This window comes from Festucalex cinctus, chromosome 20 (assembly GCF_051991245.1).
Source record: "Festucalex cinctus isolate MCC-2025b chromosome 20, RoL_Fcin_1.0, whole genome shotgun sequence".
NCBI lineage: Eukaryota > Metazoa > Chordata > Actinopteri > Syngnathiformes > Syngnathidae > Festucalex > Festucalex cinctus.
Window position 1 is genome coordinate 1,003,869 of NC_135430.1, and position 16,132 is coordinate 1,020,000.

Here is a 16,132-nt window from a genome sequence, read left to right on the forward strand (position 1 = left end):
TTAATGTTTGCTCCATTATTTCTAAGAGTAGTAACTGAAATTAAAAGTAAAGGTGATATACGTCAAGATATGAATATAGCAGCAATTAAACTTTTATTAAAGCCAGAAAAAGACCCTACCCTCCCGTCAAGTTACCGACCGATATCACTAATTAATACCGATATTAAAATTATCGCTAAGGCCTTGGCATCTCGATTAGAGACGGTAATCTCGACAATTATTCATAGTGATCAAACAGGTTTTATTAAAGGTCGTCATTCTACTAATAATATTAGGAGACTCTTTAACTTGATTAGTATGTCACAGCGGTATGATAAAAAGGCAGTTGTTATTTCGCTGGATGCAGAAAAAGCATTCGATAAAGTTAACTGGTCCTTCCTCTTTGCTGTCTTAAATAAATTCGGCTTCGGGGAGTCATTCATTCAATGGGTCTCAATATTATATGATTCTCCTAAAGCTACAGTTACTACTAATGGGATTACATCACAGAGTTTTACTTTACAAAGGGGAACAAGACAAGGGTGCCCAATGTCTCCTTTATTATTTGCTATATTTATTGAGCCGCTTGCATTAGCTATACGTCAGGATAGACGGATCCAAGGAATCCACTCCGGGACAATAGAACATAAAATTAATCTATATGCCGATGATATATTACTCTATTTAGAAGAACCTGCTATCTCGCTAGGGGAAGCATTTAAATTAATAACTAAATTCTCTCACTTATCAGATTACTCTATTAACTGGACAAAATCAACATTATTACCTATTACAGAAAATTCATGGAATCCTACAAGTCAGGATCCACACTACTCCTTTCCTACAGGTAATTTAAAATACTTAGGTGTTAAAATTTCACCTAAGTTAACTGAATTAACTTCTTTAAATTTTTCACCATTATTGGATAGTATCCGTAGTGACCTGGAGCGCTGGAATAATCTTCCGATCTCTTTAATAGGACGGATAGCTACTATAAAAATGAAAGTTTTACCAAAGATTAATTATTTATTTTCAATGATTCCATTTAAACCTACGTCTAACTGGTTCCAATCGCTGGACTCTGCTATCATAAAATTCTATTGGAATAAAAAAAAAGCCAAAATTAGTCTATCTACTCTTCAGGAAATTAAATCTAAAGGAGGTTTAGAGGCACCAAACTTTATGTACTATTATTTAGCTAATCAACTACAATATCTTGTGCTATGGACACAACCCAACAGAGATACTAACTGTTGGTTGGAATTGGAGCAGAAGGATTGTAATAATCTTAGACTGTCAGATTTACTCTTTATTACAAAATCAATAAGACGACATAATTGTTTTAAAAACCCAATGATAGCCGCCACCCTGACTGCCTGGTGGAAGGCATTAGAAATTACAAACTCCCAATTGGCGCCCTGTGGGCTCTCTCCCATTTGGCATAACCCCGACTTTCAACTTAATAATCAGTCGTTCCATTTAAGCCTATGGGAGCAGAAAGGAATTACACACCTTCATCATCTTTTCTCAGATAATAAGTTTATATCGTATACAAACTTGGTCCAGAAATATGAAATAAAAAAGGGAAATTTCTTACATTATCTGCAAGTTAAAAATATGGTTAAGAAACAAATCCCAACACTTCAGGATACGCTCCAACTGCCTGTCTTAGCTAAAGATATTATAAAGCTTTCTCCAACAACAATAAAGAAAATATCAAAAATATATAAGTTATTTTTATACACAAATAAAACGTATTTACCGACTTTAAAATGGGAAAAAGACTTGTCTATAGTTCCGGAACCAGACTTTTGGACCCAAATCTGTGAAAATGTATTTAAAATGACCAAACAGACAAATTTGCAACTTATCCAATATAAGATACTTCATAGAATATATATTACACAATATATGATGAAAAAAATGGGACTCTCTGACTCCGACATTTGTCTCCAGTGCTCACAAAACACTGCCGATACTTATCTTCATGCTTTATGGTCATGTACTCCAGTGCTGCATTTCTGGACTAAAATCTTGGAAAAGCTCGCTGATATATTAAACTGTAGGCTTCCTTTTTCTCCAAGATTGTGTTTACTAGGTGACTTAACAATAACTGAGCTACCATGTAAACAATCCCAATCTATATTTATAGCCCTTACTATTGCTAAAAAAATAATCCTTGTCAATTGGAAAAATAAACAATCTCTAAATATCGACCACTGGTTAAACTTACTAATAAATTATATCTCAATGGAAAAAAATCTCTGCCTTAAATAAAAATCAAGTATCAAGATTTAAACAAATATGGTCTATGTACATAGAATATTTTAATCTCAATTTGGCAACTTAATCCTGCCAAGATTCTGCCTGTTAACGAGAGCCACCACATCGTTACAACTTCTGTTTTCGCTGCTTCTGTATTTGGTATTTTGTATCTGATTGTTTTTATTTTTATATAGTCAGGAACCTAGTTGCTGCTAGTGGGCTCGAGCATACCACACTATACGACACTATACTCATTAACTCCTTAAGATCTATTTCTAGTGGGCACTAAGCATCAACACTTGGTGTTACTGCATGCTAATTAGTCAATTTTCTTGACGCCCTCCCCTGTGGTCGGGCGGGGGTGGTTCTGCCCCCCCCCCCCCCCCCCCCCCCGTTGTCTGCTCGGTGGCGGTTGCGTCTTGGCCGCTCCCTGGGCCCCCTGTGGGGTGCGGTGTTGGGGTGCTTCCCCTGGTGCCCGGGGCGGTGCCGTCCCGGCGCGGTCCGCTGCTCCGTGCCCGGCGGCGCGGTTCGGGGTGGGTGGGCCTCCGGTGTGCCCCGTGGTTCCCTCTCCCCTCCCCCTTCCTCCCCCCCGTCGCCTCTCCCTCCTCCCCCCCCCCCTCCTGCCCTGCAGCCGCCCTTTCGCCTTCTTGTCGTCTTCTCCCCGCTCCGCCATGGTAGCACCCGGGGAGGGAGGCTCCGTTCCCGGCTTGAGTCGATTTCCAGGAATTTGACACATCCAGGGTCGATTTCCAGGATTTCGACCGATGGGCTAAACCCGGCCCGCGAAGCGGGCCCCAAGCGCACCGAGGCCCCGCGAAGCGAGGCCGAGAACACCGCCATGGTAGCACCCGGGGAGGGAGGTTCCGTTTCCGGCTTGAGTCGATTTCCAGGAATTCGACACATCCAGGGTCGATTTCCAGGATTTCGACCGATGGGCTAAACCCGGCCCGCGAAGCGGGCCCCAAGCGCACCGAGGCCCCGCGAAGCGGGGCCGAGAACACCGCCATGGTAGCACCCGGGGAGGGAGGCTCCGTTCCCGGCTTGAGTCGATTTCCAGGAATTTGACACATCCAGGGTCGATTTCCAGGATTTCGACCGATGGGCTAAACCCGGCGAAGCGGGGCCGAGAACACCGGCCCCGACCGGCCCGACACCGGCCCCGACCGGCCCGGGTTTCGTGGGTCAAGCTCCCCTTCAGTCGAATTCCAGGAATTCAACCTGGAGCGAGGTCGAATTCCAGGATTTCGACCGATGGGCTAAACCTGGCCCGCGAAGCGGGCCCCAAGCGCACCGAGGCCCCGCGAAGCGGGGCCGAGAACACCGGCCCCGACCGGCCCGACACCAGCCCCGACCGGCCCGGGTTTGGTGGGTCAAGCTCCCCTTCGGTCGAATTCCAGGAATTCAACCTGGACCGAGGTCGAATTCCAGGAATGCTACCGATGGGCACAACCTGGCCCGCGCAGCGGGCCCCAAGCGCACCGAGGCCCCGCGGAGCGGGGCCGAGAGCACCGGCCCCGACCGGCCCGACACCGGCCCCGACCGGCCCGGGTTTGGTGGGTCAAGCTCCCCTTCGGTCGAATTCCAGGAATGCTACCTGGAGCGAGGTCGAATTCCAGGAATGCTACCGATGGGCACAACCTGGCCCGCTGCTCGCTTTGCTGGACCGCGGTTGACGGCTTCTTTCTTTGGTGGTGGTCCTTATGCATGCCAGATCCGTCGCACCAGCATCTACTGAAACTCAACAGAAGTACCCTCTCCCTCCCACAGCCCCTTGAATCAGTTGGTGCTGGTGTCTGTGGTTCTCACTTTGCTTTATCTATCCTTCCCTCCTTCCTCTCTTTAGTTTTTCCTCTGGTCACTTGAGATCTTAATTTATTAGAAGTATGAGGTTTCTGGGGTTGGCATAAGACTCTGGTTTTGTAACCACGCAGGAGGGGTCTTGTTGGTGCTGGACTTCACTTTGATGGATTGGATGTACTGGCTTCTATGGATCTCACTCTGCCTTATCGATCCTTCCCTCCTTCCTCTCTTTAGTTTTTCCTCTGGTCTCTTGAGATCTCGCTAAATTTGCTGGAATTTAGAGGCTTCCGGGGTGGGCGTAAGACTTTGATTTTGTAATCATGGGGAAGGCAGGAAGTGTTTGGTCGGTGCTGGATTTCACTTTGATTTACCTTTCTTTTCTCTTTATTTCTTTTTTTTTCTGACCTTTTCTCTGGTCTCCTGACCATTTAAACCTCACGACTCTGGCAAGATTCTGAAGTACCTGGTTAAGGCGAAGGGTAATGGGATATTTATAAGGTTTTAGGTGAATGAATGAGTATAAATTTATACGTATTTGCACGCACACACACGCACGCACGCACGCGCACGCACGCAAACGCACGCAAACGCACACACGCAAACGCACGCACGCAAACGCACGCACACATACACACAAAAAAAAAAAAAAAAAAAAAGAGCAATGATGACAAGACGTTGAATCGGTAAGACTACCGAATGAACAATTCTGAGCTCTTAAAAGAAAAAAAAAAAAAAAAAAAGTAAATCTGTGCACAAAATAATGGAAGTTTTGTCCATTAAATATTGTCCGTATATTTGTCAGTTGTATGTTCAGTTACTTGATGTGCTTGTGTAACTGGGACACACATTGGATAGAGGGAATGGTGTATTTTATTGATTTTTGTTAAGGAATAAAATCATTTTGACTGTGTTGGGGCTCAGTCGATTCCTTTTTTTGGATATGATTTCCCCTGCCTTTGAGAAAACCCTCTCGCAGGGGACAGAGGAAGCAGGTGTGCAAAGGAACTCAAGTGCCAACTGGTGCAGATGTCTGTTTATACCTTGTTGGGAGATATCTGTTCGAAATGCTCCCAAACTGGTGAAGTCCTTCGCATTTTTGGTGGCTCCATTCTTAAGCAGTAGCGCAGCAATGATCCAAGACTCACGTGACGTCAGACGGTCATGCGGGGGACCCTTCCTGGGTTTTCCGCGACTATTTATGGAGCGCGACTCACGATGCGAGTCAGTCACGTGATCGCTGAAAACGGGGCCTCGTTTGCCTTCGGTCACGTGATATGAGGAAAAAAAGAGACGGGCCTCGATACGGGCTCCATTTAACCACGCCCCCTTTGTGCGGGGCATGACTCGCGACTCCAGTTCCATTTGTGGCATCACTACCTCTCAGTACACAACATACACGGTTGTGTGAAAGCGCTTACCGAAGTCACACGACAATATTTGCTGATGGAAATCGGTGCACACAAAAGGTTCACATCATTATTAGGCGCGGTATCGATTTTTCAGAAAATTTAGACTAAAGTGCACCTTATGGTCGTGAAAATATGGTTGTAGTTTTAGAAACAGAGTTTTGTAACATGAAAAAGTATTTATCGCAGAGATACAAAAGAAAAGCAAGCATTCACTCGCATTCTGCAGTGGACTCTAGGAATCCTTCGGACCACTTTTAAAACTCAACTCAACTTTATTTATAAAGTGCTTTAAGAACAGACATTGCTGTATACAAAGTGCTGTACATAAACATAAATATCAGTTTTGCAATAAACAAGAACAAAGCAAACATTTTGAAGTGCAATACAAGTTTTTTTTCAAGTAAATACATTTTACATCAGTAAATAAATAAGAAGTAGGCAAGTGAATAAAGAGATTAATAAATACATAAATAGGTAGACTAAAACTCATAGCACAACAAACCAGGAACAAGTCTCATGGTGCGCCAAAAGCCAAAGAATACAGATGTGTTTTAAGATGTGTTTTAAAAGAGGATAAAGAGGGGGATTGCCTAATATTTAGTGGAAGGTCATTCCAAAGGGAGTGACCGGCAACAGCAAAGGCACGATCTCCTCCAAGTCTCCGCTTAGCCCTCAGTACCTCCAATTGAGTCTGGTCTGCTGACCTGAGGCACCGGGCAGGTGTGTATGGGTGCAAGAGCTCGGCGAGATAAGGTGGGGCAAGACCATTGAGAGATTTGAGAACAAATAGAAGAATCTTAAAGTGGATTCTAAATTTCACGGGCAGCCGGTGAAGAGAGGCCAGAATAGGGGTTCTGTGTTCCCTCTTACGGGCACCAGTAAGGAGACGAGCAGCAGCATTTTGGATAAGCTGGAGACGCTGCAGGGACAACAAGACGATGAAGACGAAGATGAGGTTTGTGTTAGAAATGCTAGAAAAAAAGTTTTTTTTTTTTTTTTATCATACCTGGTGGTATAGTTGGGGTTCAACTCAACTCAGACTAATAATATAGGCAGTTCTAAACACTATTAGGGGTGTCATTTATTTCCTTACACGGTCGGGCTCTGTCTACATCCCCTGTAAATAGTGAGTCCACTGTACTAGACTTAAAATATTTGGACTTGGTGTATGCCTAATTTAGAATTGACTTTCTTTGTCACCTGTTAGAATGAAGTACGTGTCTGTGTGACTTACAATGTTTATGTATTTTTCTCCTGTTTCCAGTGGTGCCTCCGAACATCTCTGAGTTGAAAAATCTGGAGGTTCTTAACATGTTCAACAACCAAATCGAAGAACTGCCAACTCAAATTAGCAGCCTTCAGAAATTGAAACACCTTAATCTTGGGTATATTATACATGCATATTTCATATATACAACAGATGTCTCTTCTTTTTTTTATTATACTATATGTTTCCCTACCTCATTTGCACCAGATTCACAATTGTATTGTCATTATTCAGGGTACAATAACCTTTGAAAATGACTGGTATGTGAAAGGTCAGGGTTCAATTCCCACTTGGGCCACATTTTAGCACAACTTAAATCTCACATAATCATTGTCCAATTATTTAACGTTGCTCTATGTAACATTTTCCCCGAAATATCTTTACGATAGCCTTTTTATTTTAACATTTATGACTGAAACATTTTCTAATTAGGTGTTCACAACTCCTGCAAGCCTTTTGCCAATAATTTTCAGACTGGATTTGGATTTGATTTTTCCATACTGTGTGCATGTTTGGGCTGCACGATATTGGAAAAAACTGACTCACAAACAAATTAGGTTCCTTCATCTGACAATTAGCATAGATTTTAAACATAGAAGGCCAAAACACCCCTAATGAAAATTAAATTGCACTAATAAACTAGCCACTAGAGGGTGCTTTTTTAACAAATGTGTTCCTTTTAAATATTGTGAACATGACGACGACGATATCGTGGCAGTTTTAACTCATTCGCTCCCAATAACATGTAAATAAGTTTTTTTGTAATGTTTTAAGTGTCCCAAAGACGTATTTCTACGTGTTTTTTGTTTTGTTTTTTAATGCTAGAGCATACAGAAGGCTTTGATGCAGCCTCTCAACTGCAATGAACGGGTGCAGAAATTTTAGTTATTACACAAACGGCCAGCAGGTGGCAGTAGAGCAAAGGAGCTCAAGCTCAATTACTTTGAATTTTAAATAGATTTGTGAAAACTGATGAAGCTTACCTCTCTTCTAATGCTAATTGCTGCAAAACGGAAACGGATAGAAACATACTTTTTTTTTTTTTTACCTGATGAAAGAAGAGACTTTAATCTTTCTTTTGATAGGTTCCATGCTTTTATAGCAATAGAACACAATATTCTGTAGGCCTTGCAAAATCAGTCAAAATTCAGTAAAACAGCCGGGAGCAAACGGGATTACTTCTGTGAAAATGGCTGGGAGCGAATGAGTTAATATCACGATATCACGATATTGCTCTTATCATTACATCCCGAGTGCGCCTGTGGGGATAACGCAATCTGAGACTTGGGCTTAGCCCGTTGCTGCCTCGCTTCTCATTTTTAGTTATATTTGAACGGAAGAAAACAATAATTCAATTCAGCCCAAATAAAGACGTTCAACATAGTTACTGCTGTGTGATTTCTAAAACTCATTTGCTACTCCTAATGGACGATATGGGTATTAGATATGGGTAATAGTAGTATTTGCCTATGCTTCGTTTTATCTTTGGTAAAACATTGGCTGAATTTTGTGTACAGAATGAACCGCCTTTGCAACTTGCCCAGAGGGTTTGGTTCTTTGCCAGCGCTTGAAGTTTTGGACCTCACCTATAATAACCTGAGTCAAAATTCCTTGCCTGGAAACTTCTTCTATCTCAGTGAGTGAATACATGTGCAAACACAAACATATGTCATAAGGGACATGAATAACATTTTGATATACAGTGGTACCTCTACTTACGAAATTAATTGGTTCCGGAAGAAAGTTCTTAAGTAGAAAAATTTGTAAGTAGAGACGCATTTTCCATGTAAATGCCCTAATCCGTTCCAAGCCTCCCAAATTTCAGACATAAATGTTTTATAAAGCATAAAAATGCATCAAAACATGAAACAAATACATGTTACAATTAGATTATTGCACAATAAATGAGTTGTGCATAATGTAAATAACAAAGAATAGAGTAAAGAATAAAAATGATGGTCAGGGCGGCGTGGATCAGTGGTATGGTGGTCATCTCCCAAACCAGAGGTTGTGGGTTCGATCCCAGGCCATTGTGATCACGTCGAAGTATCCTTGAGCAAGATACTGAACCCCCAATTGCTCCTGATGCTGCGTCATCAGTAGGTGAATGGGTAGTCAAAATGTAAAGCGCTTTGGGTGCCTTAAAGGTGGAAACGCGCTATATAAATGAAGTGCCAAGTGCCAGTGCCATTTACCTTTTTAACTGCTGTCCTCATCGTTTTTTGCCCTCTTTGGTTCATGTTCCTCTCTCTTTTTTTTGCCTGGTGTTTTGTAAAGAACTGATCCATGGATGATTTTTATTTTTGTTAATTTTATTATTATTATTATTTTTTTAAAACCCAAAAACAATCCTTCGGAAATGTCCAAGGCAAACATCATCTTTAGTGAGCAAACGCCGACTGGTGAACACTTTTTCTGGGCGATTCTTTTAAACAAATTCTGAAACTTCATGGAAACTTCCGGTCTGGCGAGGCATTATTATTTTTTTTAAATAAAAGGCCCGTCTCGTCGCAGTTAAAAACTTATTGTGCCTTCATCAATCACCAATTGTTAGAATTTTTGCACAAATTCGTTGGCCGTTAGTTCATACATTTACGAAAAACTATCGAACCCCTCATGGGCAGCGGGGTGAATGATGAGGACGCTGTATAGACACCGATCTAGTATACGCTCATACCAATGGTAGAGGTTCCTCTTAGCCAATGGGATGCCAGAACGATGCACAAACACCGATCTAGTATTTACGCTCATAGGTACCTATGGTGGGAAATAGCCATAGCCGAAAGTATGTTGCGTTCGGTAATGTATTCTTACCTTTCGTATCTAGAAATTTCTTTCGTAACAAGAGGCAATATTTTCCCGTTGAGGAGTTTCGTAACTCGAAAATTTCATATGAAGAGACGTTCGTAAGTAGAGGTTCCACTGTATTTTCTTTTTAGGTGTAATAGCTTAAGTTATGAAAGCAAACTGCACTACATTCTTGTCCCTACGTCTCGATTTAGGCTTGATGTCCAAGATCACAGTTGATTTAATTATTGGATGAGCTTGAAGTCCTTCAAACTATGACAATTTTGAGCCTTTTATGAAGAAGTATACACTGTAAAACAACACAACTAACGGTGATGCTTGTATTGCAGCGACTCTTCGTGCTCTATATCTGAGTGATAATGATTTCGAAGTCCTGTCAGCTGACATTGGAAAGATGACCAAGCTGCAAATAGTAAGTTAGGAGCAAAAGCGGTGCTGTGAGATGGTTTGGCACATTCAGCGACATGTTTTAGTTTTGCTGCAACAATTTACATCACAGGCGAACAGTGTTGCAATATGGCAAATGTAACAACTGATTAAAAATGTCATGTTTTATCACTTGAACTTATATGTGTGCGTGTGTGTATGTATGCATGTATGTATGTATGTATTTACAGTGTTGCAGGTTACTCAAAAAAAATTGCTTTCCAAAGTAACTAGTAGTCTAACGCGTTACTTTATTCTACAAAGTAGTCTGATTAAAGTTACTGTCCAGAGATTCAACGCGTTACTCCACATTTTCATGAAGAAGGCAAAATATCTCACTGTTGTAACAGTCACAAACAACTGCCGCTAACTACGAAGATGAGGCGGAAGTCATTGATCGCCACACTGAATTCAGCCATGGTCTGGTCGTGAATGGTTTGGACATCCAAAACAAAAGTGATGATACTTTTACTACTAGTTTTATTAACCAACAGGCACACAACGCAACAAAAAAAAAAAAAAAAGTGTACATTATGGACCATAAAAGTGGTCGTCTCCGCCCTCTCGCCAGGGGGAGTGACGTCAGACAAGTCGCGTTTTCAGTAGGGGTGGAACAAAAAAACGATTGACCGAACCATCGTTCGTCAAGGGGAGCTAAACGACCGTATCGGTAGCAGACTTGTCAACCGATACAAAATCTGCCGGGAATCCTTAGATACATTGCTTGTAAAGCTGTGGACCGGATATCGCGTGGCTGTGAATCGGTAGCTGTCATGTTTTGGTTTTGTGGGGGTGGGATTTTGTTTTCTTTTGGTGTTTTGGGTTGTTTGTCATGTGGTCCTTGTCTCTTCCCTTGTCCCGTTATGTCTAACCACGTCCACCTGAGTGTGTCTTCCCTTCCCAGTGTATCCACCAGTCAGCTTCCCTTGCCACTTGTGTCTTGCCCAGCTGTGTCTAGTCATTGTCAATTAGCCTGTGTGTATTTAGTCACCTGTTTTCCGTTCAGTTCTTGTTGAGTTATTGTTTCTGTTGCTGTTGCTGTTCCTGTCATGCCATGCCATGTTGCCCTAGTGTTAGTTTGCTTTTGACCTTGTTCATTTGTATTTTTTCCATAGTCCATAGTACATTTTTTGTTAATTAAACCCCTTTTACTTGCATCCTTGCCTTGACCTGTTTTTGTTGCCCCCTGCATTTGGGTCCTGCCTCCAACACCCCCACACCGTGACAGTTGCGAGTGAGGCTTTATGGTTTTCATTCTGCGCCGTGCTCTACTTGTTTTGTTTACGTTTCAGTAGCATCACTATTCAAGCTACTTCCGTGTTTACAGAGGGCTAGCAAAGTAGCGCTCAGAGACGCTTCATTCCCCGGATGTTGTAAACATAATGCAAAGACGTTACGCACCTTTTTTGGGGGGGAGCCTACCGTCAACGCCGTGCTCGCGACACGGTGCGCGCTCGCGCACAACGAGTGACAACATGCAACTGGAGACAGTTAGCAGAAGCCGGTGCCGTACATCTCGGTATTTCCCATGGCTATCGAGTCCTCTCGGTGCACTTGTATGTCCCGGGCCGGCGTTGGTACTGCGCGCGAGCCAAAAAGAATAACTCCCATGACGATCAATTGCATGGATTCAAACGACATAGGTATGTCCCACAGCCAACACACCAGCTAAGCTAAAAGCACACTGCAAGTATCTCATTTCTCAGTTTGTGGCTCCCTGTCAATGTATACAACTAGCATGAGCAACAGATAGGATAACTGAGACGTGCCCGCGATTACGTCATCAAACTCAAAATGACCGACAGCCCAAAAAACAAAACATAAACAGTAGTGATTCCATGGTCATCATCGTGTCCTAGATTAAAAAAACAAAAAAGATGTCATACATTAACCAAAAATGAATGTGATGGCAAAAGAAAAACAAAAATTGTTAAAAACAAAAATTGTTGATTAAAAAGGGAAATTAACTTTTGGAAATATTTTTGCATATATTAAGTGGTTAAAATGTGTTTGATAGATTTATTGTTCCATAAGGTGGCTTCATATTTCTTTTGGCTGGACGGTAGGTTTATTTCATGTCTTAAATTTATGTTTCTGAAATACTTCACAATGTGCACATATTCTGTTTAATTGTGTTGGTGTCTGTCTAAAGGTGAAATATTTTTATTTAACATTAAAAGTATCAACCTTTTGTTTACCTGATCCTTATTTTGAAGAAAAAACAACAAAAACAATTATAACTGTCAATAACTACTAATAAATATTTAAACTGATAGATTTTTCAGTCATATCGCCAAGCCCTTTGTTGCGGTATATTTAAATAATTGATTCAAATATAAAAATATAGAAGACATATTTGTTGTTGTTCTTTTTTAACAGATTTGTAGATACTGTAAAAATTTGTGGTGTTTTAAGATTGTTTACAAGCAACAAATGTCACTATAAGTTTTGAATATTGAAATGAATCGTATCGAATCGAAAATTGTATCCTTCCCAAACTTAAAGGAAGGCTCCTTTAATTTTACATGTATGGCTTGATTGGCAGTAAATAGTTAGTATAGCTACGAAACATGCATAAGAGCTGAAGAATACACTCCTATATTGATTTATTTAACTTTTTTCAACATAGAAGTACTTCCGTGTTGCAACGCCCCCAAATGGTGACGTCACTAGTGTGTATACTCGCTTGGGGAACAGTAGTTCACGCAGACATAACAACGAGGAAGACACAAACGTCAGTTATGCCTTACTGTATTGCAAAATTTTGCAAGGCGTCGGCAAGGAAAAACCCGCGAGACCACCCCCCCCCCCAAAAAAAAAAAAAAAAAAAAAAAAAAAAAAAAAGCTACTTGAGTAGACAATGGTTTGTTTGCTAAGTGCTGTCAACCTCCCGAAGGACAAGCAGGCGTGCGCGCAGCGAACATTTCAGGCATGAGGACTTCGAATATATGTTACAATTTGAGATGGGGTACGCCACACGCCTAATACTAAAGCCCAACGCAGTACCGAGTATCTTTAAAGAACCAGACGTGGGAAATAATCAAGCCGATGGAGGAGCCGCAACTGCTAGCAACACGGAGCCTTCACTCTCACAACAGCCGACACAAATCGAGGTCTTACTACGGCCACTGAAAGATCTCGGAGAAGCGAAGCAAATTTAAAGCGAAAGGTAGGCATGTTTCGGGGGTGGGGGGGCATTGGTTATTATACTGCACGGACTGTTTTATTTCATAATTCATTTGAAGGTGGCCAACGCAGGGGCACGTCGGCACGTTACCGTAATGCACAGTATTAACAATCGTTGGGGCGGCTGGCTTGACTTCGTCTTTTCGAGTGGCGGCTGGCCTGACCGCAGTGGGACGCTACGCAAAAAAGAAAAAAAAAACAGCTAGGGGAGGTTGGGTGCTGTAACGACGATACATTTAATTTTACTATTTTTTCTTTTTCCTGAAATATTTCGTCAGTTCCACACGTTTTGCATTGCTCGTACTGTGTGTCACTTTACCTGTTGGATATTTGCTCCTCCAAGACTTTTCTTCTTCACATCTTTCATCGCAACCAAAGCTATCCTGAGAATGTCTATTTAGTATTGCCATGTTGAATGTCTGATGTTCCAGGATGCAGTTGAGATTGTCCGCAAGGAACCGATCCTCGAGTTCTTTCATTTCCAGACAGCACACATTCATTAGCGGATTGTCCATTCCTGCAGCTCCCGCACGAGCACCACTCACCCCCCGCCTGATTCACTCGTTCGTCAAAGTTTATTTTGTGCCCGAAAAGACCATCTGGCGCCACAACTTTCACATCCAAGGCAGACTTTCCTTCGGTAGTGTTATTTTGTCGTGTTGGCTCGAAGCGATAAGGTTTAATCCTTCCGGGTTTGACGCTAGATGCACGGCTGCGTTGCATAGTGCTTCCATAGTGTAGCGTTTACACACTAGTGACGTAAACATCCGGGTTATTTAGTCACGTGTAACAAACATGCCGGCGTTCGATTCATTTTAACAATGGTTTAAAAGTTATTAAATGTACATAAAAAAATAATCACGTCACCAAATTAATTATTGAAAAAGTAGCAACTTTTTGCTGCTAAAAATGGATCAATAAGTAAAGTGTCCCTTTAATCGAACCGTATCGAACCGTTCTGTTCTGAAAGATAATCGTTTTTCAATCGAATCGCAACCTATGTATCGAGATACATATCGAATCGGCCTCATTTCAGACATTCCCACCCCTAGTTTTCAGCATGCACGAGTCGACTCAAGTGTACACACTGGAATAGCGGAACAAACAATAGAGGAATTAAGGGGATTTTCATTTTCAACCTGGATAGATTTTTATTTTTTGTTTTATAAAAAGTATTTACGTTACAAGAAGTCAAGAGAGACTGCCTATTTTGTTTTTCATTAAAAAAAAACTTTATTTTCATATTAAAAATGCACTTTCAATAAAGTATTTGGAACTCCTTTTCTACCGCATTATTTTTATGTTGAGATGGTTTTATCGGCAGCTGCTGAAAGTAACTAAAAAAGTAACTTTTAGTTACTTTTAAAATCAAGTAATCAGTAACTCAATTTAGTTACTTTTAAAACCAAGTAATCAGTAAAGTAACTAAGTTACTTTTTCAAGGTAACTGTGGCAACACTGTATTTATGTATTTACGTAGGTATGTACGTGTATATGTATGTATGTATGTATGTATATATATATATATATATATATATATATATATATATATATATATATATATATATATATATATTAGGGCTGTCAAACGATTAAAAAAAATTAACTAATTAATCGCGCAATTTGTTATAGTTAATCGCGATTAATCGCGATTAATTTGCTTTTGGGTTTTTTTTGTTTTGTTTTTTTACTTTTACTGATACATTTTTTTATATAAATGTTGGAACAAATATTTACCCAAGCACAGTGTTTAAATTAATGTAGAATCATCAGATACAAAGAATATTTCGAGTCAAAAACTTTTAATAGTTATTTTTTAAGCGCCTTCCTTAATTTTTTAAAACGATTATTCTCCTGTAAAATATAAACTTTAAACAAAAACATCAAATTTGACTCAATATTGCGGGCACCTTTTTTTTTCTTTTTTTTTTTTTAAATACTCTTTACTCTAAAAACAACCCATACCTATTTAAAAGTGCAGAGGGTGATGTCTTGCATGTTCCACTGGTAATATAAGTGTAATAAAATTCTGAATAACAACAAATGTGTTCTTTTTATCACTCAAAATAAAAATAAAAAAAGTGCCTGAGTCAATGTAAAAAAAATATATATATATTGCTGAAAGTTCGATTGAATATTTTTTTTCTCCATGGAAAGAAATTTGGCTTCATCCTTCTTTATACTTAGCCAATTACTGAGGAAAACCAGTTTGTTCACATTATCAGGGGACAAAGAAGCTCGCTTCTTTTGAATGATGTGGCCTGAGAGCGAGAACAACCTCTCACAGGGTACTGTGGTTGCATGAGTTGACAGGTACTTGCGTGCAATGGATGCCAGCCTGCTGTGTGCTCCTTCTCTCTCTGACCACCATTGTAGTGGGCAATACTCCAATTCCATTCCGATGTACAACTTCGGTGATATTTGAATTCAGCTTTACAAAGTGAGCAAACCAGTAGATTTCTCCAACGAGCCGTCGGGTAACTTTTTGAAGTGAGACTTTCCGCCCAAAAGTCCGTCGCGGTCCATCTTCGCGCCAGGGACGCTACATAAGTCACGTGACCAGAAGTCTTCTTCGTCGTCGTTGTCGTCTTCTTTTTGTTTTTCTTCTTCTTCTTCTTCTTCTTCTTCTTTGTCATCGTCGTCTTCTTCTTCTTCTTCTTGTGAATTTAAGTGGCGGTTTGCGTCGGTTCAAGGCAGCAAAGGAACGTTTACAAAAAAAAAAAAAAAAAAAAAAAAAAAAAAACTTTAACGGCGTTAAAATTTTTTAAAGCGTTATTTTTTTTATATTAATCGCCAAATTTAACGCGTTAACTTTGACAGCACTAATATATATAAATAATATCACGTATTAACGCATATTAATCGCACTATTTTTTTTTGACCGCACTTGAGCCTTGAACGTAACCGTGGATGGTTACATTGAAGGCTGCACAGGTCAGTGATTAGGTCAATGCACGGCATTTCCTACGCCTGTTGTTCCAAATTGAGCGGG

General features: G+C 40.8%; 1 protein-coding gene across 3 annotated transcripts in view; it reads left to right on the forward strand.

The window, feature by feature from the left end:
* Nucleotides 1-16,132, forward strand: part of rsu1 (Ras suppressor protein 1) — a 44,557-nt gene that overhangs the window by 12,282 nt on the left and 16,143 nt on the right. For all 3 annotated transcript variants that reach the window (XM_077509060.1, XM_077509062.1, XM_077509061.1), the window contains exons 4-6: nt 6,718-6,838; nt 8,238-8,356; nt 9,858-9,940. In XM_077509060.1, coding sequence (XP_077365186.1) covers nt 6,718-6,838; nt 8,238-8,356; nt 9,858-9,940 — 323 coding nt within the window. The remainder of the gene's footprint in view (nt 1-6,717; nt 6,839-8,237; nt 8,357-9,857; nt 9,941-16,132) is intronic.